Raw genomic sequence first — 24,423 nt, 5'->3', positions numbered from 1 at the left:
GAGGACCACGGTCCACAACCCACCAAAAAGCTTGTAATTAAATCTTCAATTCTAACCTCTAAAGTGTCATCACAAACGAATCAAATCAAGTGTATATATTTAGTTATATAGCCTCTTTATTCTTCTTAGAATACATTATATTTTTGTCTTGTACCAAATTTCTCACTTACGAATTGTTCTTGTGTTAGGATACACACTTCACTTATCCTTGTTGTAGCGGGTCTGATCCTGGATCTTGGTCTTCTCGTTTCTATCCGGGTAGTCCGATGTGAGGGGGGATGTGCCTGCAAAGACACTCCAATGCTCAAGTAAGTGCTCGGCGTAATAAATGTGGTAGTTGAAAGTTAGTTACGTACCTCACTGGGGTCCTATTTATAGTGATTCTTATTGGACCGCGATTAAGGACTGGGCCCCGGGAAATTAGGGGGCTAATCCGGTGCATTACATAAATTAACCTCTTCATAATTATCCTAGCGTAAATCCGTGACTTGGCCGAACACACCGACACGTTCTGTTTAGATTGTGAGTGGTCGGTGGGCTCGAGTATTCGACCTGGTCGTCCACGAACTCGGGTATTCGGCCTAGTCGGCCATGAACTCGAGTATTCGACCTAGTCGGCCACGAACTCGGGTATTCGGCTTAGTCAGCCACCATACGGTATACGAATCATATATATTCCCTTTGGACTCGGGTAATTCTTGTGTATACATGATGAGTTTCCTTGCTAGAAATGATTAGAATATGATCGCAATCGTTATATATCGTCCCACATAACCAGGACCACTCAATTAGAATTTATGCAAAATAATTTATGAGTGGCTGGTTAGTTAGTATAGGTTCCCATAGAAGAGTGTTATGAAATCTTGAATTTATAATTTCACCTTAGCCTTACCCGTGCCCATGAAAATTGTGCAGCCATCATCATAATAACAGAGTCAGATCTAGGGGCCATTTGAGAGAAAAGAAAGTGTCATGTAGCTCAAAATCGATGGCCCCCTTGCCAATTTTGAAAAGTACCATAATTTTGGACTTACTCTGTATTACAGACAGCAAATACATGATAATTTCTAATGAAGTCCCTGTCATCGACAGCATCGACACTAGCATCAAACGTGTACAGGAGTGATTTACAACTCGCATACGTAGCCTACTTCCTCATCGGAAAAATTACAATTATTATTATTTCCATCTCAACAAAATATATTCTTCTTTTTAACTTATTTAGTACAAATAACTCTCTTATGTTCACACGAGGTGATGTTTCCGACGGAATGTTGTGCAGTGGGTTTAAGTTATGTTATGTATGGCTCTATTTTTAACTTTGCTCTCAGATATTTTTGCCGTTAGGTTTAGTAGTTGATGAATAGAAGGACTGCCATCCATAAGTTATTAATATCGTTAGAGTTCTACCATCTTCTTAAAGATACAATCTTAATTTTGTTGGAATCGAGTAAAATAATTATCATAAACAACAAAATTTTCTATTCTAAATATCAAATGTAATTTCATGATTAATTCTCAAATTTAAAATTAAGATAATTTTGTTTCAATTAAATTACATACTGGCAATGACACTTCCAATGTTTTAATTAATAATAATGATGAAAAAAATAAAATAAATAACATTTCTCTTTCTACTACATTTTCTTAACCATTTTATATTAGTAATTTGATATGAAGTATTTATTAACTTAACTGATGATTAATCTTTATTAAAGAATTTGAATGATCATCTTTTAATCTTAATATTTAATTAAGGGGATCTGATGTCATTGGAACTAATAATTTGTTGATATTTTTTCTTCTTCTTATTTTAATATATATATATATATATATATATATATATATATATATTCTTAAAAAATAAATATACAATATATGAGAGTCTATTTAATTATTAAAAGAAAGAGCTTTTACAATTTTTTTCTCTTTGTCATTCTTGAAATAATTGAAAATTATTTTCGAATCTTTTCTATCAAATATTGTGATCATAGAACATAAAATAAATGTTTCAGTATGAACAACGTTATATTTATAATTAATAATCAACGAATGAATATTTAATAAAAAAATTAAATTTATAAATTTAGGAGTCTACAAAATTGCAAAATTAAAAATTTGAGGATCAAAAATCAGATATTATAAAAAATTAAAAGTATAATTTAGTCAATATTATCAAAAGATACATTCATAGTTATCTATCAATTTAAGAGATTCATTTATGTTGAAAGTTGAGGCTTATTAAGAATATTTAACCAAGATATTTGAGGAGTTTATAAGCTTTTTTAACTATCTTATAAGTTAGTTTGAATCAATAATAAACTTGTTTGATGGAAAAACTTTTAAGAGCTTATAACGTACTTCTACAAGCTAATCAAAATAATTTATAATGCATGTTTTTAGATTTTTTCTATTTTTCTTTTTATCCTCATTAATTTATTACTAGATTTTTTTTAATCTTTTTTAGTTTTAAAAGCATTTTTTATACATGTTATGCTCTCACTTCCGTTATCAAATAAGTAAATATGTAATTTCACATTAATAAAATAGCTTATTAATTAACTTTACATAACACTTTCAATAATTTGATCAGTTAATAACTAATAGGTTTCTAGCTATTCATCTCCTATCCTAACTTAGAATTTGTAAGTTGTTATTTACATGCTAGCTTTCAGCCAATTTATAAATTAATCTTATATATATCAAACATATGCTAAAACTCAACTCATTCATTTTTTATTAGGATAAGAGTGCATATTTTAAATTAAAAACAAGGAAAGATAAAGTGAGAACACTTTTTATCTTTAACGTATTGAGAATTATAAATCTAACATATAAAACTAAATATGAAAGATCAAGATCAAAAGATTAATGTAGCAGTTTTAATTTTCACTAATGATGTATGGTTATTTGACTCAAATAGTTTATTTCTGTATTGTTATTTAATTTTCTTAGAATGTGAATTATTAATCTAATTTATTTTTACAAAATTAATTTATAAGGTGAGAGTTGTATCCCACTTATATATTATTTAATTATCTTAATTATAAGATGAGAATTATCTCCCACTTATATATTATTTAATTATTTTATCTTTAGTTAACGTGAGATTTGAATTTTTATTATTAGATTTGATATGTGAATAAATGGTGGACAACTTTTTTTAATGATTTAAAATAGGCAAAACTTAAAGTTTTTCTTAATACACCTCTCATGCCCAACACCATTGTTTGGTGTGTATCAATAATGAGTGACTCATTTAGAGTGGATCTATATAACTATAACACCATCTTAGAATGTGGATTACGTGTCAAACTCAACCTTACAAAATTCTTTATAAGGTGAAAGTTGTCTTCCATTTATATATTCTTTAATTATTTTATTTTTAGCTAGTTGATATTAGACTTAATTTTTTTAATAAATTTTAAAAAAATTTAATATAATATAAAATTATATAATTTAACAGCTGGGTAATCAAAATATACCTCTAATTAAGTATTCGAGCCTTGAGATAAGAAAGTTAGATGCCTTTTAATTTAATAGAGCAATCTCATTGGTTGTCTGTTGACACGAGACAGAAAGAAAAAAAATCTAGTCAATTTCATTTTTTATATATATTTTGTGAAAATATCTCACGTGTGCTACTAACTAATATCACTCGTGTACAAAAACTAAAATTTACTGACTAATATTACTCGTTTGCTACTAACTTATCATTATTTAGCATTTATTTTTATATTTTGAATTTATAAAATTATTATTAGTTTAAAACCTTTTCTTTATATATGATATGACTTCTTTATTTTAAGTTAAGGTTTTAAATTCTCAAATATCAACTTATGTTAACATTTATTTTTATCTCAAATATTGGTTGCTTATACTTTAAAACTATTTTTTTATTTTATTAATTTTCTGCTAAATCTAAGTCATAAGCGAACCCATTTGAAGGCCGATAAATGCATCCTTCACTTAATTAGAAGAAAAAAAAGTAAATGATATACATATAATTAACATCTTTCTCTCCATCTTTACAATTTTTTATCATTATTTTATTGAAATGAAGTACCTATCAATAAATCATTTTAATGGGGTTTTCTCATCTATTTATTTTATATATATATATATATATATATATATATATATTAAGAAAACATGAATCCAAAATTTTTCTTAAAAGATGAACTTCATTCAATTTTCTCGTACTAACAACTTATCAATTTACATTTACAATTTTGAACTATTAAAATTAAACACAATTTTTTTTTTTCCATTGACTAAAGCTCTTTTTTCTAACAATCAAGTTATGTCTAGCAAAAGAGGGCTAGTCCCAACAGCATGGCGAATGTAGGTTCGAATCTGATTATGTCTCAAACAGAATTGTCAAAAGAAGATACATTTGAGAAACCAAAAAGAGAGGTATATATATTTTTTTACTTAAATTAAAAAATATTTGTACAATTATATGCAGGATAATTACTTGTATAATATGAATGTATTGTCTACTCTCTATAGATACTTTTTCCGTAATCATTAGTGAAAATAGATTCAATGACTTTGGAGAATTAAAGTCCCCGTAACTTTCTTTGATCCATTGTTAATCATTAGATCAATATTTTTCTTTCAGATTTTGTCAAATGTCTTAAAATGTTACAAAATAAATAAAACACTCTAGAAAAATATAAAATATACAAATAAAGAGAATTTTATTTTCCAAGCTTAATTTCTTTTATAATATTCTTGTTTTTCATTTTTTGTCCCTATAATTTTTTCTGTAATTTTTTTTGTCTCTGTCGTTATTTATTTATTTATACTATTTTTGCACGATGTGTTCGTTAAATAGTCACCATTTCAAGTAAATTATAGCCATTTTGAGTTTGACATGTCATGTATAAACAATAAAAAAGCTATATTAAGAAAAAAAAATTAGGGACCAAAAACAGAAAAATTGATAACTACATGAACAAAAAATATTTAAGCCTGAAAAATATATATTTTTTATTTTTAATTATTGTATTTTATATTTTATTTATTTTGTACCATTTTAGGACACTTCAAAAAAAATAAAAGGAAAAAATAGAGAAAGTGGTGATAACTTTGATTTTTAAAGTCGCGTAATCTGTTTCTGTCATTAGCTTGCTAGCCAATAGCCATGGTTGATGATTTACGTTCGTTATTCTCTATCAATTATGAGACAAAGGAGGTATCTATATTGGGAGATTAGGAAATTTAAAATTGGGTGTGGCGTCTCCCCAAAAATATTCTCATTCTGAGTTGGGACCTGTCCATTTGCCTGCAGCAGCATTCAATGCTTTTTGGCAATGCACAACAAGTATAGCTGCTCATCTTAAAATTTCACTCAACTTATTCCAAACCCTAAAGTTTCAATATTCAACCATGACTCCACGGTTAGTAAATATTAATGCAGCTGTAAAAACTGTCTGCAGATAAGGTTTTGTCATACGTATGGGGTCAGCCTCGTAGCATTCCACACACTCCATTTCTTTTTGTCTTTTTAACTTTGTCTCTTTTAGCTGTCATGAAATCACGTGAACGTCTTATAGCGATGGCTTTTAATTTCTTACAAACCGCTAGCTAGTTTCACTTGCTTCTTTATATTCTTTTCATTTTACACTTACTCCTCTAAGACACAACTCTAATCAGATCATATATCAATTATGGGAACTAACCTCCGTTTAATACTTCAAGAAATTTAATCAGTACATTCATTAAGATATTACATATTAGTCTTCTACTATGCGATTAAAAAATAAAGGGAAAAATATGCTAAGAAATTAAATCTTTAGAAATATAAATTTTCTAATTTTTTTTATTAAACTTAATTGTACTTTTAGTTTTGTTATTCTCGTCATTTAACGAACTTAGTATCTTTTTTGTGAATTTGTTTCATTATTATTTTGACTGTGCAATCTTAATTCATTATTGCATCTGATACAACAAAATAATTATCTTAATAGCATAGTAGAATGTCTTGCAATAAAAACACTATAGTATAATTTCCTATCACTATAAATGTATTATGTGGCAATGAAATTAATAGAGGTGTCATATCAATATTTTGTTAAATATTGAATTTCTGAAACAACAAAATTACACACTTATATATATATATATATATATATATATATATATATATATTATAAACGTTACCTATATATTAACAATATAATTAAAAAAAACAAAAAATTTATAATGAATTGATATATATTTATTTTGATACATATCTACTGTAAGAATACAAAAAATCTTATTTGAATAAGTAAGATTACCTTAAACAAAAATTAAATTATCAGTTAAGTTAAATAAATTTTACATTATTTTTTTTATTCATTACTAACTTCGAATAATAAAAGACTAATCTTCATTAAAAGTTCGAGATAAGTAAATATCCTTTTAATTTATAAACATTTTTGCATTCGAAAGAGTGGAGACTCAAGTTATTGATTGACATTAGTTAATTTAGGGTCAGGTATAATAAGAAAAGAAAAATCTTATTAACTTTGAAGTGTATAAATGACGATGGTATAAAGTCAAGTATATATATGATGATATAAAGTTATCTCCGCCGCTTCCCATTCACATGAGTATATAGGAAGTGTACGTTGGCCATTTCTTTTCTCCCTCTCAATCCTCTTCCACCTTTGTATTGGACAAAAGGAAGACTGTTTCAGTTTTTGCATATTGCACTCACCCCTTTCTCTCCCACTTCTCTCTGTACCTTGCTGAATTAATTTGTCTCTGTCTGTGTGTTTTTATGTGTGTGCGTCCATCATGATTCCAGCCTATCGCCATTCAGTATCTTCTGTTATGCCTCTGGATCTTAACGAAGATCAGAACCACGAACTCCTCAGTCCAAATCATCACGCATCCTCTTCCTTTTCTTCTCTATCATCATCCTACCCTATTCTCTTCAACCCGCCAGATCAAGATCAAGAAGCTCGATCATACTATTGGCAACCAACAGAAAAGAAAATACCAAGCGATCATGAAGAGGTGACATGACATATACATACATATACCCTTGATCATAATCTTTATGATCACTGTAATATATTATTATGTATATATCTTCTTGTTTTGATTTTTGATCGTGCGATCTTTATTATATAGGCTGAGAAGATTATCCCTCCTAGCGGATCACGGGATCAGTCGGTGGCAGAAAGTGAGCAGAAGGTGACAGTTTGGAAGAAAGAAGAGAGGAATGAAAATCTTGAAGCAGTTGCTGAGGATGGTTCGATGAACTGGATGTCTTCAAAGATGAGAATGACGCGGAAGATGGTGGTGTCGGATCAAACTGACGCATGTGTTGCAGACAACACTAGGCACAAGTTTGAAGATCAAAAGCAACCATTGTCACCGCTTGGAACTGATAATAGCAGCAGCAACAACTACTCAAACCATGGTAATAACACAGTTAGGGTTTGCGCTGACTGCCACACCACCAAGACCCCTCTCTGGAGGAGTGGACCAAGAGGCCCCAAGGTACATAAACCTTATCTTATAAAACACAAATCCCTATAATGGATTCGTACTCAACAGTTTCCGTACTAATTACCAAAGCTCTACAATTCTTTTTTTTAAGTCACACAGTACACAACAAAAACAAATCAATAACTTTACTTTTAACTTGTCAAAGCTCAATAAAAGTCTTTTCGAATTAAAGTTTAGAAAGAGTTTTTGAAAATTTTTCTATCAAAGATAAAATCTTTTTTTAATAAAGAAACACTTTTTAGCATGTATCTAAACATGCTCAAAGTAAAATTAACAGGAATATCTGTAGTTATTATTATGTTGAAATTAAATTTATGTAATTTGTGTGGCAGTCACTTTGCAACGCTTGTGGGATTCGACAAAGGAAGGCAAGACGTGCCATGGCGGCGGCAGCAGCAGCAGCGGGAAATGGAACAGTTCTTGTGGAAGCTGAGAAATCTGTGAAGGGAAACAAGTTGCAGAAGAAAGAGAAGAAGTCAAGAATTGAGGGTGCCCCACAGATGAAAAAGAAGCGCAAGCTTGGAGCAAAGCCATCTCAAAGTAGAAGCAAGTTTGGCTTTGAGGATTTGACGCTACGCTTGAGAAAGAACTTGGCTATGCATCAAGTTTTCCCTCAGGACGAGAAGGAGGCTGCGATCCTTCTCATGGCTCTATCTTATGGCCTTGTTCATGGATGAAGTTTAATTTCATAGCTAGCTATCGTTAATTAGGTTTCTTGTATTGTTGTCTTACGACTAGTTTTGGTTAGATCAATGGTTTGTGCTATATGCATGTGCGAGTGCCAGAAGAGGATGTAATGCAGTTAGTTAGGTTGTGAGTGATCTTATGTGTAATGTTTGATTTGAACAAGTTGACGACCAAAAAGTGTGGGTCTCTTCTTGATGGATTTCTCTTTATCCCAACTAGTTCAATAAAATTTACAAGGGTTTTATATATGGTGAACATATATCATTGCTTACTATGCTATTAATCTAGTTTTTCATTTATTTCTCGTGTTAGATAAATTACTGAACTCAATGTAATTTTCTTAATATATAGCCAGGAACCAATCATAGTCAGCACAAGCTAATTAAAAGAACTATCAATATGATAATATTCATTTTGAATGCATGCTCTTGGAGTAATTAAGCTTATAGCTAGATTCAATATATGTTAACAATGGAGTTATCTATAATAATGAAAATGCTAACCAATATTTTTAATTAAGAAATCAAAAGAAGAATGAAATTTTACGGAAGATTATGCCTATACACCTTTTAATAAATAAAAAAAATACTGATTTCTTAATCAGAACTTTAAGGACATTGATTAGGAACAACCATAATAACTAATGAGTGTTAGATCGACCCGGTTAGTGAAGTTAAGTGGAATGTTAAGGTGTAGCAGATGAGAAAGCAACATGACTACTTTTTTTCTTTCTTTCCCATGTTCATTGGGCTCCTTTATTCGACCTTTTCCCACAGCTCACTCAAAAAGTTATTAATTATTCCGCATTGACCTGATGAGATTCTCAATCATGAAAGTGATGATTCATGTCCGGAATGCAGCTTTGTGTTTCCTGGGAGGCCCTCTTTGTGGGATGTCCTGTTGATTTGGACTTTGCTTCATATATAATACTGCATAGTAACTAACTGTATTAGCACATAGCCTTGACTCTTCAGTGACAGAAAGAGCATGCAAGCATGGTGGCCATAATTGTGGTTCAGTTAAGATGCCGATTTTAGTTCGAGACAAAACTGCCACAACAAATTCGAAACTAGAGTGCCTTTTCTATATCCTCCCTGCCATGAACGAGACTGAACTCGGACAACGAATGATAAAACATGGATTGTTTGAAATTTCTGTATAAAAGTAGTCATGTGCATGTATAAGTGTGTTTATAAAAATGGTGATCTATCGCCATGAGAAGTGAATCTGAACCGAGGATACTTATTTGATTCTTACTCGGTTTTGATCGAGTTAGGGTATAAATTGTTCGGTTTTTTATTATTATTTTTTTAACTCGAGCCAAACTAACTCAATATTAAACAAAAATGAATCAATTCCAGTCATAAGATATTCAATGAAAAAAATTGTTTTGAAAAAAATTATAAATAATTAAACACAATTTTATCTCAAAATTGTAGATAATGAAGTCATAAAAAATGTAAGTTACATGCTTAAGTTACATTACTTAAATAATAACATAAATAAAAAAAAAAATATATATATATATATATATATATGTATAATATAAAAAAAAATACGAACAATATTGGTTAAATCATATACTCCATCTATAATAATACAAAAAATTCCAAATTACAATAGTTGACAAGCGCATTATATGTGATTTATATTTGGATGACATTATAAAATTACTTTATATTGTTAGTATATAACTTTTTTCTTTTTATTTTGTATATATGAATGATTTTTTTTATAGATATATAAAAATAAATAAATACATCTTAATAACTCAACTAACTCAATTCATCTTTAATCTTAAAAAAAATGAGTTGAGTTGATTTAGCCTATCTAAATTGATTTTAGTAATTTGTGAGTTAATGTATAATGATCCATAAAAATTATTAAAATAATTATAAAAATAGATGAGTGATAAGTCATATTATCGATCAAATAAATAAAAATAAATAACCATTCAAACATAAACATAATTATTTTTCTATACCTAAAAGTTGCACGCCACTTAAGAATTGAGACTAAGAGTAATTTATAAATAATTTTTCTCCTTAATCTGTTGAGGGATCTTTTCAAGAACAAAACTATAATGATCTAATGAGTGTTAAAGTCGTCAATACGTCAAACGAGATGATCCTAACGATGTTAGTGAGTTTATGGTCAAAACATTAACGTTTTGAAGGAGGACCCTACGACACTCTTGCCCCTTAGTCTCGACTATGGGGACTTGTTCCGATATTCATTAAAAACAAACACAATACTTTAAACGCAGTGATCCTCACACTACCAACAAACTTATGAGTAGAACATTGGTACTTGAAGAAGAGGCAGAGGTCACTTTTGTCTCTTAGTTTCAACTAGAATGTTTTGGCCATAAAGATGATCTCGTCACCGAAGCACTTCATAATTCATTTCTTTCTTTTCTCTTTTCTGTTTCTAGAATGAATACATGTCTCCCTGTGAAGAGACTCCTTTTTAACATAGTAGTAGGACTTTGTGACCCTAATTTTTTAACTTGTCTCGTGATTGTAACCTCAACGTTTTTCTATCACATACATGATCCTTAAGTTCCACTTATCTCGAGTATACTTATCTTATAAAATTAGTGATTTTTATATATTTTATCCATTATTTCAATTGAATCATTATAACTAGAATAACAACTTAGTTAGTGACCTCTTATGAGTAGGTCAGTTGTAAAACATGATCGGTCAGCCATAAGCCTATAAAAGTACAATAGTTATTAGTCGATTGGCCATGAGCTTAAGAAGAAGGCCGGCTATAAGCCTAAGAGATAAGTTAGCCATGGACCTAGGATGGTACAATTTTCCTTATCTAGTACTTTACTTAAATTATTATAAATGACGAGACACATCAATCAACTATTCTCTTATAACAAAATCAGTTGACAATTGAATAAACTAACAAGATAGGTTGACTCGAACCTATCTTACAATAATAATATCACAAATCATAATTATATCATCCTATTTCAGTATATATATATATATATATAATCTAACTAAATTATCTTAACACAAATCTTTTCTAAAATTTATCATCATGAACTAAATAAATACAATGCAAAATAACAAAAACATAAAATCTATATACAAAATCTATTCATAGTTCATAAAATATTTTCAACAAGATATATATTTTTTATCCTAACTAATATTAAATATAATAGTCGTCAAAATAAATAGTATATTTTGAATAAAACTTAAATTTATGCTAAAATTAATTAAAAATAATCATATTGATTATTATTTTTTATCTCAATAATTTTTTCTTATGTTTAGAACTGGAATTAGTATTTAATGAAATAATACATAAAAATATTTTAGAAAAATCACAATCCAACTCATTCAGTGACACGTTAAATTGGCGAATTAGCAGGTGAAATGAATCGACCTACTAGATTCAACTAATTTTCACATTCCTATTGTTTAACTGATAACACAAAATATTATTTTGAGACAACTAAAATTAATATATCATGTCTCCAAAATGTATCACCTAGATATAGGAACCGTTTTACAAACCCGTCACCTTTGTATAAAAAAAATATTCTTTCCTTTTCTTTATCTAACAATATTAATTTTCATTTTAAAAAATTATTATTTTTAACTATATTATGTTATTAGTATAAAATATTTATTAACTTTGATGAAAACTTATTTTATTGGAAGATCTAATTAACTATATTTAGTAGATTCTCATTGTAATCACGTTATTTTCATACACACAATCAAAGTTGAAATTTTACTTAAAAGAATCGAATCCATTAAACCAACACTTGTTTTAAAGTAAGTTATTTTAAGAAAATAAACCAATTTTATACTTTTACAGAAAGGTGTTTTTCATCTTGATTTGGTTGATAGTTTTTTTTTTCCCATTTTATATTGGATAGCGCGTGATTGATTCCGGTAAAATTGGAAATATGGACGAATGATGATTGGGCCGTATGATGGGCTATTCCATGAATTAATGTCCGTTGTGTTATGTAGCACAATGGGTCCTGAATAAAAAGTCAAACTTTAACAACAGTTAATTTTGGGAAAAGAAACAAAGGAAAAGGGTGACTCGTGAAGTGTGAAGATCAAGAAGTAGAACGTGACCATCTCAGGTTTGTTTGGTAGCACGAATCACAAAGTGAAGAGTCAGTGATCAAAATGACGAATGGTGAAGCTCCCCCACCTCTGCCTCCAACTGATTTGCTCATGAAACGCTGCAAGTTCATTTGGCGCCTTCTGTTGCTTTCTAATCTTGCGTTTGGAGGTCCCTTTTCTTCTTCTTCTTTTTTTTTAATGCTTCCTTTTCTTACTTTATTTAGTATCAATAATGGGTTGTTGCTAGTTTTTGCTTTCGTGGGCCACATTGCGCTCTTCAGCGTCTGCCTTTCATGTGTTTGATATATTGCCTAACACAACTAACTTAACTTCCTCGGCTTTTCTTTCAAACAAAATGCCCTCATGGCACGTGCACTTTACATGCATTTGTATTCTATCATTTAGCTAGAGCCACATTGCCCAGCACGTGAATTAATCATGTCCCTGGATGTGTTAAATACTTTAAAAGAAAGTTTTGTTGATGACAATGTTCTTATCCTGCTTGATCAGGATTGCCTTCTTTAATAATACTTGTGGTCTCTGAACAAAATAGCTAGCACCATAGGAATTAGGAAAGTATAGGATAATAACATTCAAACAATTCAAAAGACTTCTCTCCTTTGATTAAGGTGGTTTGTTGATTGGCTTAATTGCTATAGAGAGCAATTTGAGTGATTATTTGTATTCTGATAAAGACATGCTTGATGAACTACTTTAATATGCGCAGAAATACATGTGTAAGTTTTCTTTGAGTTATCATAAGTTCAACCTTATTTGTTATGGAAACGCTGCCGATTGTGTTTGTTCTTATCATTGATGTTAAGGCGTGAATGTAACACCAGGAGTGTTTCTTTATTTGGGTGTTTGGGAGCATGGGAGGGAGGATTCAAGGGAAATAATTAGCTTATCTCGATGGTCATCATTACTTGTGGATTTTGGATTTTAGTCCCTTTTATTGGTAAAGAACACATATGTAACTTCGAGTGGGTGTTGTGATTGGAGAACTGGTACGATTTATTTGGAGTTGTCTAACATGATTTTTCTGCCAGTTGAGTACAACTGTCATGTTCAGAAAGAAACTTCAAATAATACTTAACATTGGATCAGCGGGTTGTGAGATGTTTGTATTTAAATGTATGTCTAAAAATGAGTGGGACTGCCCCATTTTTTTCTTTTTGGTTCTTGGTTATATTGATGAAAGTGTGAGAAAATTACAGTTTAGTATGGATACCTTTTGTAAATAGTACCTTAGCATATTGCTGTCTGATGGAATTTCTATTTTTGATAATAGTGCCATTTGAAGTCATTGGCCACTCGATTAATATGGATTGCTATTTTAATGCATAGCTGTCAACACCAAATTTTGATGATTCAATACCCTAAAGAGAAATATAATGACTTTAGGATATGAAAATGATCAATTTGACAGATAGTATTCATAGTTATCCTTGTACAAATCACATGATGCTGCATGGTTGGTAAAATATCATTTATTTGTTGGTCTTCAACTTCTCATATCCTCTCTAACTTTTTGATACTAGGAAATTTTTTTGGATGTATACAGCCAATGGCTTTTGCCTCTGGTTTAGAAGAATGTTTGAAATATACTGATCAGTATTTACTGTGTCTTTTCCACCATGATTTATATTTGATTGCAGCTTATCTATTTGCAAGAGCAAAACGAAGAGATTCAATGGTGATTAATAGAAGAACAGAAAAAAAATCACATAAGGGCAAAGATATTGTTGAAGTTCCTCCTGAACCCATCACAAGTTCAATTGATTCATATTATGATGATTTCTTTGTGCCTGTCACAACACCTGTGCAAATACAGGCTCCTATCCCTGAAGAACAACAACGTGAAATTTTCAAGTGGATGCTGGAAGAGAAAAGGAAAGTGAAACCTAAGAACCTTGAAGAGAAAAAACAAGTTGATGAAGAAAAGGCCATTCTTAAACATTTCCTGCGTGCAAAGTCAATACCAAAGTTTTAACATCCACTCTTGTGGTCTAACATAACCATATCACTGACAGATTAAATAGTTTCAACTTTCAACCCAACTGATAGGCTTTGAATTTGACAAGCTCATCTCATCTGAACTTCATTTTTTGCTGGATAGTAATGGGTTAATAGCATCGCATTTCCAGGAATTTTAGAGAAACAGGCATCCTGACAAACTTCACCTAATGGAAGTTAGGTATGCATACCAGCTTAGCAATTGGGTTAACTGTAGCATTAGTCTCATTTACATGGATCACAGGATATTATGCAAGAATATTATTGAGTTGGTGTGACAACAACAACTTTAATTGAAAAGGAGAACCATTATGCCCCACTACTGGGTCTCCAATTGTCAATAATTGTATTCTTTCTCTTAACATGTGATATATGCATTGGTTTTGTATCTGTATGAATGAATTACTAGCCAGCTACTACTCTAACGAGTAAATTCTATGCAATGTGGGGAACACGGACACATATGCAAAAGAAGACATAAGAGATGATAGTGATATGAGCAGCAGAATCCTGCCATACATATGGTTATGTACTCCATCTGTGTTGTTTGTGACAAAGTTGTCACATGAAAACAGTAAATCACTGATGTCCTCCAAGTGGGCTGGGGTGCAGAACCGAAATGTCGTTTTGAGACTACTTGCTTCAGGTTGTGTTTATGGTCCCAAATGTACTGGTGCTACTTGAGTTTATACCCATATCCGTAGATGATGCACCTCCTGCAGTTATCCCAATACTCTTACTGCTGAATGAGTGATGTTCAATTATATATGACACATTTTGCTTGCGGTCCATAAACAACTGCAGTCCATTAAATCCAGAAATATGTTGTTGAAAATAAATAAACATGTTTATGGCTGGCATGGCACTGTCTCCATTGTAGCTCACGGTGGTAAGAATTAATCAGTGCCTTGGACAATGTGCTGGCACTTGACTTGGTCCAGCAGCAACGTTCTAATGAGTTAATAATCATACTTCTCACGAGTTAAGCATAATTGGCCTTGTGGCGCTTGGACTTGGTCAAAAGTTGGTCATGCACTAAGCATGAGGGTTTTGCACTAAGATGAAATGAGGATGACATGTTGAAATGTCATGTGAATAAGACAATAACTATCTATGTTTATGGGTAACGATAAAATCGTTTCCTTCTCTATTCAGTATTTGGATTTGATCCAAATAGCTTATGGTTTGTCAACAGTGCCCTATAGCAGTACAACTGCCTTATTTTATCGTTTTAACAGTAATTGTGCTTTTAACAATCTATCATCAGGTCTCGTCTATTTTTGAATTATCGTGACCAATTGAGCAAAATACACTTAGAAATTAGGCTCAATTTGGAAATCTATCCATCTACAGCTGAAGATTCCTCATTGTTGTCTTTCCAACACTGTACAGGACTTTAGGTAGGTTATGCTAGCTTTTGCTTGAGCACCCATCCAAAATCGGAATCTAGAGTTGAGGGTTTATCTCATCTTTCTCTATATTATTTGGCCACCATATACGTTCTTATCCTATTCAATGTTCTCTCTGCAATGCCAGGGACCATCTTGATCTCAAGTACTAATTGTCATGTAGCAGTAATTTGAGTATCAAAGCTTGTCAATCACCACATGGTTTTCCTTCTCTATTCATTTATTGGCCCAAGAATGCATGGATCATTGGATCTTTTGAATTTACCCCTATTCCCCCGCTGCATGACCATAAAATGCCAAATGTAACAAATATGGTAAATTCTTGTAATTTTCCAATGGAAAAAGAGAGAGAACAAAATCAGTGACAAGGGAAATATTTATTTGTAAGATTGACTTGAAATTCTACTGTCTTTTTTATATCTAGTTACAACAATTTCTAGGTTATAATCAGATTGTTCAGCCGTCTACGTACAGCAAATGAAATCACATTTTCTGATTAGTACATGCAATGGAGTTCTACAGATCCTCTTGAATTTGCTTGCAACATGGGATACACGTTTCGGGAAGTCTCCTGTTCTGTTTCATTATCTTATCCTGCAACCAACTTGTAAATCCATCTAAAAAGGAATTTTTAAATGCATTATAGCTAACAATTCATGTGGCATCACTGATTTCCAAATGACATTATCACACTGATATGTGCATCTATTTTAGTTAGAAGTTCATACTCTAGTAGCACATTTTGTATGCCTTAAGCATTCATCCAGCTTATGCAAATAAATGTTACTAATAACTGTTATTTGCATAATGTTGAGAATTTTTTTTTTTTGAAGTTTATATAGATAGAAGAGAAAACATATATAAAGTTTTAACTGTTTCGTATACAAACTTTTGAAAAATGAAACAAAAAAAAATCAAACTAAATAATGCATAATTATTTTTTTAAAAATTTATAGTTATATATTCTTTGAAAAGGGATGGGGAGGAGAGTCTAATTTAAAGCTAAAGCTAAGAATAAATAAATGCTCTACAAAATTTGTCTCAATCTAACTTTTGTTTATTTATCGCTCATCAATGAATATTAGGGTTTCATAATTGATAAAGGATATAAATTTTTTTTCTTTTATGAATAAAATGATAGATAAAGAATGACACCCTATAAGTACTAGACAACGAATCAATGATATGTTGAAAATCTTTAAATCAAATACTCATTCAAAACATGAACTCTTCACTTTTTTAGTTTTATCTTTTATATTTTTGGTTTCCCTCTCCTTTCAAGCTTTGGTATATTTGACTGAGTAGAGCATATACAAAATTTGCTTGCATAAAACTGTTCGAGTGTTTCGCATAACAACAGATAAATTGTTCGTTTATGGGATGACTTGTTATAGAAAAATATTGTTTGGTTAAATTTACTATTTAATTCATCCCAATAAGGGGAAAAAAGTTTGTCGGTGTTGTTAGTATTTTCCCTCAATAATGTTAGAAATGAGCAAAATTTTTAGTGACTTCAGGAAACTTTATGCTAGTAAAGTCTTATGAGAACTCTAAAAGGTCAAATAAAATAAAATTTAGTGTTTTGAGTTATGTGACTTACTTCTATTTTAAATTAGAGAGACATCGTTTCCTTTCCCTAAATTTTTGTAATTTTTTTTTAAATAACAGGTTTCCAGCCTTGGAGGAATCTAAATTGATGCAGTTTATAGATTGAAGAAAAATGTAAATGACAATTGACAAGCAGATTAGACAAGAATTTGAAAAAGTACCAAATCCTAAAATGACAAGGATTGTAATCACAAGCAATGTTCACCAGTACTATCCAGCTACTGTTGACAATATTCGTTCTCTAAATCCTAAGTTGGTTATTTTCTTAGATGTCTCCTTTACGAATGCAAATTTTCAATAAAATGATCTAACTTACACTCATCTATTTTAACTTTTACCTCCCACTAGAACAAGGTTAAGCTATTAAATTGTGTCAAACAAGTGTAAGACCTATCGGATAGTGGCCTAAGGTTATACGAAGACTGCCAAAACAATATTGGAAAAATATTGTCGATCAATTATAACAAGGTTATGGTACACCTTTTTCATTGGACCATTAGAATCATGACTACTTATCGTTTGATAAAATATCTGATCCTGATCTTGGACGTAAAAAATATATATTAGGCAATGTGAATATCATATCAAGTGGCATGTAACACATACAACTGCAACAGCTGGACAATGAATTCTAGAGACTATAGGAATAAGAAAAACAAATTCACAAAAATACACTTCTAAATAATTTATCAAACTAATAAGAAACAGGGAAATTATTTAGACAAATAAAAAAGGCTGGTACCGATAAACAAGAATGTTAATGTAGAGTCGAAAGCAAAAACACAAGATACACATACATCGCAAATTCACAATTCACAATTGTATGTCCAACATAGCCTTGGATCCGTAGCCACAGCCTAAAAGAATCAGGTTATTGCAATGAGGTCAGTATCTTCAACAGGTTATTTCCAATGGTAGCATCTTTGCGGCATACAACACAAGTGGAACCTAAACTACTACCCAATTTGCAAGAGTTAGCATCGTCTAAACAAGATAATGTAGCTTGCTTTAAAACCGAAGCAGTGCTGTGATATTTTGAAGACCACGTGTTCGGGAGAACTCTCAAACATTCTACACAATAAACTCACGGCTGAAAAAACTGTCACAAAATCATCCAGTCATTACCATGCTTTCCTTTGCCCCTCTAAATTTCAGTATCATGAATGACGCTGTCCCTAAGAACCGACAGGTTTTCCATTTAACTTGGGGAAAGGGTCGGTCTTGCTCAATACAACCACTTTGCTTTTGTGGGCAAAGTAACCTTTCATAAGATTCTTATAAATCAGTATGGCCATTATACACTCTACCTGCAAAAGCATCATATATCAATTAAAAAATGCATCAGAAACAGCAATATCCTCATTCCATTTATTTTTCAAAGACACAAACAAATTGGTAGTAGAGAACGAGGAAAATTAAAGAAATTACCTCATCCACGTCCATATCAATTTCAAGCCATTTCATTGCTTTAACAATAACTTCCAACTTCACCTGATGAGCTTTGCTTGGGTCCTTCTGCCTTTGAATGTTGTAACTGCCATGTCGCAACCAAAAAATAATATGAAACTAGTGATTTCAGTAAATAGCCAAGTCATTTATCAATCCTAATATACTTTGGAATAGTAGGGTGCAAGGTGATACTGGATACTTACATCTTCTTTACTAATCTCTGGTATACTTGGAGTTCTAACTTTTCAAGGACAAGATATACACCTGATCTCAAGAACCTATAAAAAAACAAGTGAATCTAATTATGCCCCCTATATTGAATTTAGGAACAACAACAATTCCTCATCATGGAACAATGATTGGCAACTTTACCTGTCCTCGTGATCTTGGAGAGCACCCCGAAGAAGTCGAAGATCACCCCTTCTTAGAGCTTGTACAATATTACTATACTGTCCAAAAGTAAAACAGATTATTAGCATTTCTAAGGCACATAAAGATGTAAATACTGTAAATGCCAACTACCAAAGGCAATAAATCTAACGAATACTTTCTTAAGAAAATTATACTACATATTCATCCCGTTGGTTAATGTGAAGGGTTTATTTATTGAAAATTTTCCTTCGAATAAAATATCCAAATTTCCTAGAAAGACAACCATACTTAAAATAGGAGTCATGAGATTCTAAAAGATGAGTATATATCATTACTGATTGTGGTAGAAGCATAAACATGATAACCATCATCTGTCCCACAGTGGCCACATTTTGAATATTAATTATTTTATTACTTTCATTCTTATTTATAAGACCCGATTCAGAACAATCGTTTGTTCCTTTATATAAGATTTAATTCATATTATCTCATATATTAATTATTTTTAAACTAAAATACCTTTAATTAAAGTGTGTTCTCTTAATTTGAGAAAATGCATTAATTATAAATTATTTAAAGAGCATGCACTCTACTTGGTTAGGACAGATATGAGTATTAATTAGGAGAGATAAATAGTATAGGACATATATTCTAATTGGTTAGAAGATATGAATATAAATTAGAAAAGAGAAGTAATAATACAGTAGTTTTAAAAAAATATATATAAATAAAACAAATTCATTGTTATCAACTAAATTAACTATTTTTCTTAATCTTAGGCAAGTAGGTAATTCAATCTTATATAGAGGAATGGAAGTAGTATTATAGTGTGGTTATTCAAAGTTTTTTTCTTGAAAAAAGAAGAGTTCTCATCAAGAAGTTGATGGGTATATGACCTGCAAACCGACACTTGAATCATAATACATGTTAATTTATTTTGTTCTGACTTGTCTGAACAAGCTCACCAGCCAGCCTAGTCAATTAGCTAAGTAAACTATGTTATGGTTTACAAGGAAACATAACAGAGTTGGCACCTAGTGGATCTGAAAAGTTTAGTAATAAAAATATAAGACGAGAAACATTCGTAGTAACAAAGAGAAAAATAAGGATTAGTAAAAATCCTCAATAAAGCACCCAAGATACCTCAAGTAGATTGTACTTCTCCAGGAGACTATGTTTAGGTAATATGCCTATTGAAAGCTTCACTGGAATTAGATGTTTAAGAATCATCCTATGTCAAACAAAAACAATAAGTCATAAACCTTTATACTCGTTTAAAGATAATATAAATGGCTTTCTTTTCTTACTTTCCTTTAACAATGAGATGAACAATTGATAAATTTTCTTAATCAAAGCTTTTCAACCTCATTTATCTTACTCATAGATATTTCTTTTATTGGCTTAGATCCAACAAGAGTATTTAACAGATAAATATATGAAAAGGTTTGAGTTAATAAACTATATAAAAGAAGCACTAAGCAATTTTAAAGCCGAGTCTTACCCATCTCCAACAAAAAAGAAAAGAAAAGAAAAAAATAAAATAAAAATATATATATATATATAAGCATGTTTACGGTGCATGTATAATTGCAAGTAAAATATATACACAACCTACTAATAACCCATTTCATGCAAATGCAATGTACACTGTTGGCACACCTGAACCAAACCTTATATTGGCTTCACTTTGAGGGTTGCAATGATTCAGAGCATATGATAATTTATAATCAGCCTGTCAAGTAAGAAATATAAACTGTATAAATGATTTTATAAAATCTTAAGGAATATTTTCAATATTCTTCAATGTTGCACGGCTGGATAGGTACAATTCAGGTAAAATAGGACATGATTCAGATGAACCACCCATGAGATAGTAACAACAACAACCAACATACAAGCATGCCATATTTGTTTAAATTTTGAGTTTATGAAAGAAAATGTGTTTATCGTAGTTCTTAGCTGTTGATATATTTTATTTAATTATCGAAAAATTTATTTTCAATTGTCCGAAAGTAAATAATTTGAAAATAGTGATAATGTGGTTACTTCACGATTTTGTCCCTTTTTTCTTTGAATGAATTATACTAGACTGGAGTAATATCCTTCAAAAATAATAGTAATAATTATAATAAACTTCATAACAAAAAACAACACTTCTATTCACTTTTGCTTGCAACCACATAGGAAAATTATAAAATTATAAAATATAAAATTAGCACAGCCATCAACAGAAAATTATAAAATTAGCATGCATTACAAAATATGTCTGAACACAGAACACAAGCAGATCATCAATTGAAATAAAAGAAATATAGATCACTTACAGAAGGAAAATTTTCATTGAAAACTTCGAGACGACCAGTATAGTACATGTAAGTGACCTGAAACATGGCATAAAGATAAATTACCTAGATATTATATGTATATAAGCAGAGTTTAATTAAAATACATTGACAGAGAGATGATTTTTTCAGTATCACCCAATCATAGATTACTGTATACAGTAAAGTTATTGACATTCATAATAATTACTTTGAAAGTCATACCAAAAGTGATTTCTAATTTGTTGACAGGATAAAAATCCTTAAACTAACAGACATAAACTTGTATAAATTAATCCAACTCTAACCTTGTCTCTTTTGGGAAATTCCTCAAAATCAAATATCCGTGCAGTTTCAATGCTTCTTATTACACTGCGGCAAAGGTGAACTGTGCCAAGCTGCAAGACATTAACAGAATAAAAATCAAATTCTAATTTAAATTTTCAACCACAAATGTCATTTTTATCTCTGTCCTAGGCAGTAACCAACATTCTCTGATTCCAATAAACAAGTCATACAAATGATTAACTCCAATCTACAAGTTCTGAAAAGTGTCATTGCATATCAACAAATGAGATCATAAATAGAGCACTATGAAAGTATGAATCACCAACAACAGAAGTAAAAGCAGCAACAAATACCTTAAAGTAAATCTTGAATAACTGACAAGTTACATATAACGCTCCAACACGCTTAGAGCCTTTCCCCTAGAATACAGTTACAAGTCAGTTGAGTACCTCTGTAAGCCAAACTCCACATTTAACTTATCGCAGTCAGCAGCATAGAAATATATGTTGCACAATGAAAACACAAAGCATGGACAGTTTTTTTTTTAAAGGATTCATATAATTAGAAATTTTTCTTTCATCCAAAGTATGTAGAAGAATAGGTAGACACAGAAACAATTTGTCCTGCAAGTCCTAGAAAAACAATTAGGTTCAAAAATGGCCAAATTTTAGACCGTAAAGAGAGAAAATTATAATAAAATATTTTTAATGTTTAATTTGGAGGTCCTCAACTGCTAAATCTCAGGTGTTCGGTCAGTTTTAATCCAGTCATTTCTTCCATCCAGTTCGAGAGGGGAAGAAAATGCATTAGGACATTTTTTGTGGAAATATGTATAAAAACCAGCAAAATTAGATAGAAGAGTAGAAGTAAAGTACTAAAGCTAGCTAAAATCATCCTGTGTGTTTAATACCATAAATTGGTTTTCAGATTGGTTCCAACCTTGTCTTGTCGCCATTGGAAAAAAAAAAAAAAAAAACTAAATTCAAAATGCATAATTAGATTTCAAATTAAACTGAATCGAAATATTGACATACCGCAAGGGTGCCAAAAACTTTCATAAGGACAGAACCAGCGCCTTTCAACTTCTCCGGAGATTTCCCATTCGAAGCCAATTCTCTATCAGCCTAAAATCGAAAAGAAAAAAACAGAGTCAAGCCAAACTTCCAGAGAGGGGGGAAAATAAAAAGAAATTAGCTGAACATGATAGATAATAAATAATACCTTCTCGGCGAGAACCCTAATATCGTAAACAATGACGTACAAAGTTTCGAGAGCCCAAGCGGATTCCCAATTGCGAAACTCCTGGATAAACGCACTGAACTCCACCGTTTTAAGGAATTGTAGTGAATTGAAATAACAAGAAGAAGAAGAAGAAAGGGAGAAAGAGTGGAATTACTTGGCGGTTTTTTCGAAAGCGTTGTATGCTTCGAGCAAGTTGCCCTGTCTGTAGTTTTGGATGGATCGGAAGAGAGGAAGGAGGATGTCGGCGAAGTGAGAATAGTTATCGGATTGGTTGATGAGTCTGGTGGCGTCTTGGAAGAGGTTGAGAGCGTCGGCGAGAGAGAGAAGGAATGGGGAATTGGAAGAGAGAGCGAAGAGGGACTTGAAGGAAGGTCCGTCTTGGGATGAAACGGCGTCGGAGAAGCGATTCAGAAACTCCGTGATCCTTCTGTGCGCTTCTCCCATGCTCATGTACGCCATCGCTGATTTCAACTTCCCCTCTTACACTCTGCAATGCCAAATCCTCTCTTCTCAGCGCCGCCAAACTTCACTCCTTAGGCCCAATATCCTTTAGCTTCCCCCATTTACTCATTATGGACCACAATAGATAAGAACCGGCCCATTAGCCTAAATTGTGAACATGATACTAAAAACAATAAACATTTGTGGATTTCACTTAAGATTGTCATTTAATATTAATTAAAAATGAGAAATTAATGAGTGTTATCATTCAAGTTTTTTGTGTGAAAAATGGTTCTTGCAACAAATGGTTATCAAAGAAACAACTTGAGAAAACACATATTGGATAACAAAGGAAACATTAGAATGCAATTTAACTAAATGTCAACACCCACCAACCTAACCTTTTTTTCCTTCTAGAATGACCATATTCTCATATGCAATTCACTTTTGTACTTTTTTTTGTACTAATAAAGCTTGTCTTGTATTAGCTACTTTATTTTTTATATTCTAGTTTCTTTTGTGCAAGGAGTTGAGGTTGGTGGATTGGTAGGCACCAAGTAAAATTTTATTTTAGTAAAACATGTTAAAATGGTGATTAGCAAGAATTGATCCTTAATTACATTAGTTAATGTTATTTTGCTTTATCACTTAACCAAGCCAATTAATATATTATCTTTGCTTTTTTCTTTTTTAAATTAATTATCTCAATGAGTAAATTTTGGTAACAATTGCTTGGCTCGGCATGTTGCTTTGGGAGTTGTGTGCAAAGAATTGAAACTAGTGAGTTAGTGGATGCTTTAAGTGAAATTTTATTTTAATAAAGCATTTTAAAATGGCATTTCGGCAAAAGACTTGCCTCTATGGTAAGTGGCAAATTCCTAGTTCAAGTTGTACGAAAGTAATCTGACTTACTACTACTAATGTCATTACATGTGCTCGTCGAGTCCTGTTGCGGTGTTGCCAATGCAACGCTTC

At 31.2% G+C, this 24,423-nt stretch overlaps 3 protein-coding genes across 3 annotated transcripts; 2 read left to right on the top strand and 1 right to left on the bottom strand.

The window, feature by feature from the left end:
- The first annotated feature begins 6,577 nt into the window (after positions 1–6,577).
- LOC109790472 (GATA transcription factor 21) lies at positions 6,578–8,442 on the top strand. Its single transcript, XM_020349627.3, has 3 exons — positions 6,578–7,011; positions 7,129–7,500; positions 7,842–8,442. The coding sequence occupies exons 1-3, from the start codon at positions 6,790–6,792 to the stop codon at positions 8,184–8,186; spliced, it is 939 nt and encodes a 312-aa protein (XP_020205216.1). The 5' UTR covers positions 6,578–6,789; the 3' UTR covers positions 8,187–8,442.
- Positions 8,443–12,145: 3,703 nt separating this feature from the next.
- LOC109790473 (uncharacterized) lies at positions 12,146–15,472 on the top strand. Its single transcript, XM_020349628.3, has 2 exons — positions 12,146–12,471; positions 13,961–15,472. The coding sequence occupies exons 1-2, from the start codon at positions 12,366–12,368 to the stop codon at positions 14,293–14,295; spliced, it is 441 nt and encodes a 146-aa protein (XP_020205217.1). The 5' UTR covers positions 12,146–12,365; the 3' UTR covers positions 14,296–15,472.
- Positions 15,473–17,995: 2,523 nt separating this feature from the next.
- On the bottom strand, positions 17,996–23,563 carry EER5 (proteasome family protein). The gene is made up of 12 exons (XM_029269671.2): positions 23,162–23,563; positions 22,987–23,080; positions 22,800–22,889; positions 22,119–22,184; positions 21,786–21,875; positions 21,481–21,537; positions 20,827–20,888; positions 20,300–20,387; positions 19,157–19,233; positions 18,988–19,062; positions 18,764–18,869; positions 17,996–18,642 (listed from the first exon to the last, which is right to left on the bottom strand). The coding sequence occupies exons 1-12, from the start codon at positions 23,464–23,466 to the stop codon at positions 18,511–18,513; spliced, it is 1,242 nt and encodes a 413-aa protein (XP_029125504.1). The 5' UTR covers positions 23,467–23,563; the 3' UTR covers positions 17,996–18,510.
- Between the last annotated feature and the right edge of the window lie 860 nt (positions 23,564–24,423).

This window comes from Cajanus cajan, chromosome 5 (genome assembly GCF_000230855.2).
Source record: "Cajanus cajan strain Asha chromosome 5, NIPB_CcT2T_4, whole genome shotgun sequence".
Lineage (NCBI taxonomy): Eukaryota > Viridiplantae > Streptophyta > Magnoliopsida > Fabales > Fabaceae > Cajanus > Cajanus cajan.
Note: the sequence above shows the minus strand (reverse complement) of the source record. Positions and strands in the feature narration are given on the sequence as shown.

Bases quoted from the DNA above. Each gene is read 5' to 3' on its own strand.
- LOC109790472 (XM_020349627.3), top strand. From the start codon at position 6,790: ATGATTCCAGCCTATCGCCATTCAGTATCTTCTGTTATGCCTCTGGAT. The intron at 7,012-7,128 runs GTGACATGACAT...TTTATTATATAG, and splicing joins TACCAAGCGATCATGAAGAG to GCTGAGAAGATTATCCCTCC. The intron at 7,501-7,841 runs GTACATAAACCT...TTTGTGTGGCAG, and splicing joins GTGGACCAAGAGGCCCCAAG to TCACTTTGCAACGCTTGTGG.
- LOC109790473 (XM_020349628.3), top strand. From the start codon at position 12,366: ATGACGAATGGTGAAGCTCCCCCACCTCTGCCTCCAACTGATTTGCTC. The intron at 12,472-13,960 runs GTCCCTTTTCTT...ATTTGATTGCAG, and splicing joins TTCTAATCTTGCGTTTGGAG to CTTATCTATTTGCAAGAGCA.
- EER5 (XM_029269671.2), bottom strand. From the start codon at position 23,466: ATGGCGTACATGAGCATGGGAGAAGCGCACAGAAGGATCACGGAGTTT. The intron at 20,889-21,480 runs GTAAGTGATCTA...CTTACTTGACAG, and splicing joins TCAATGAAAATTTTCCTTCT to GCTGATTATAAATTATCATA. The intron at 18,870-18,987 runs GTAAGTATCCAG...GCGACATGGCAG, and splicing joins CAGAGATTAGTAAAGAAGAT to TTACAACATTCAAAGGCAGA.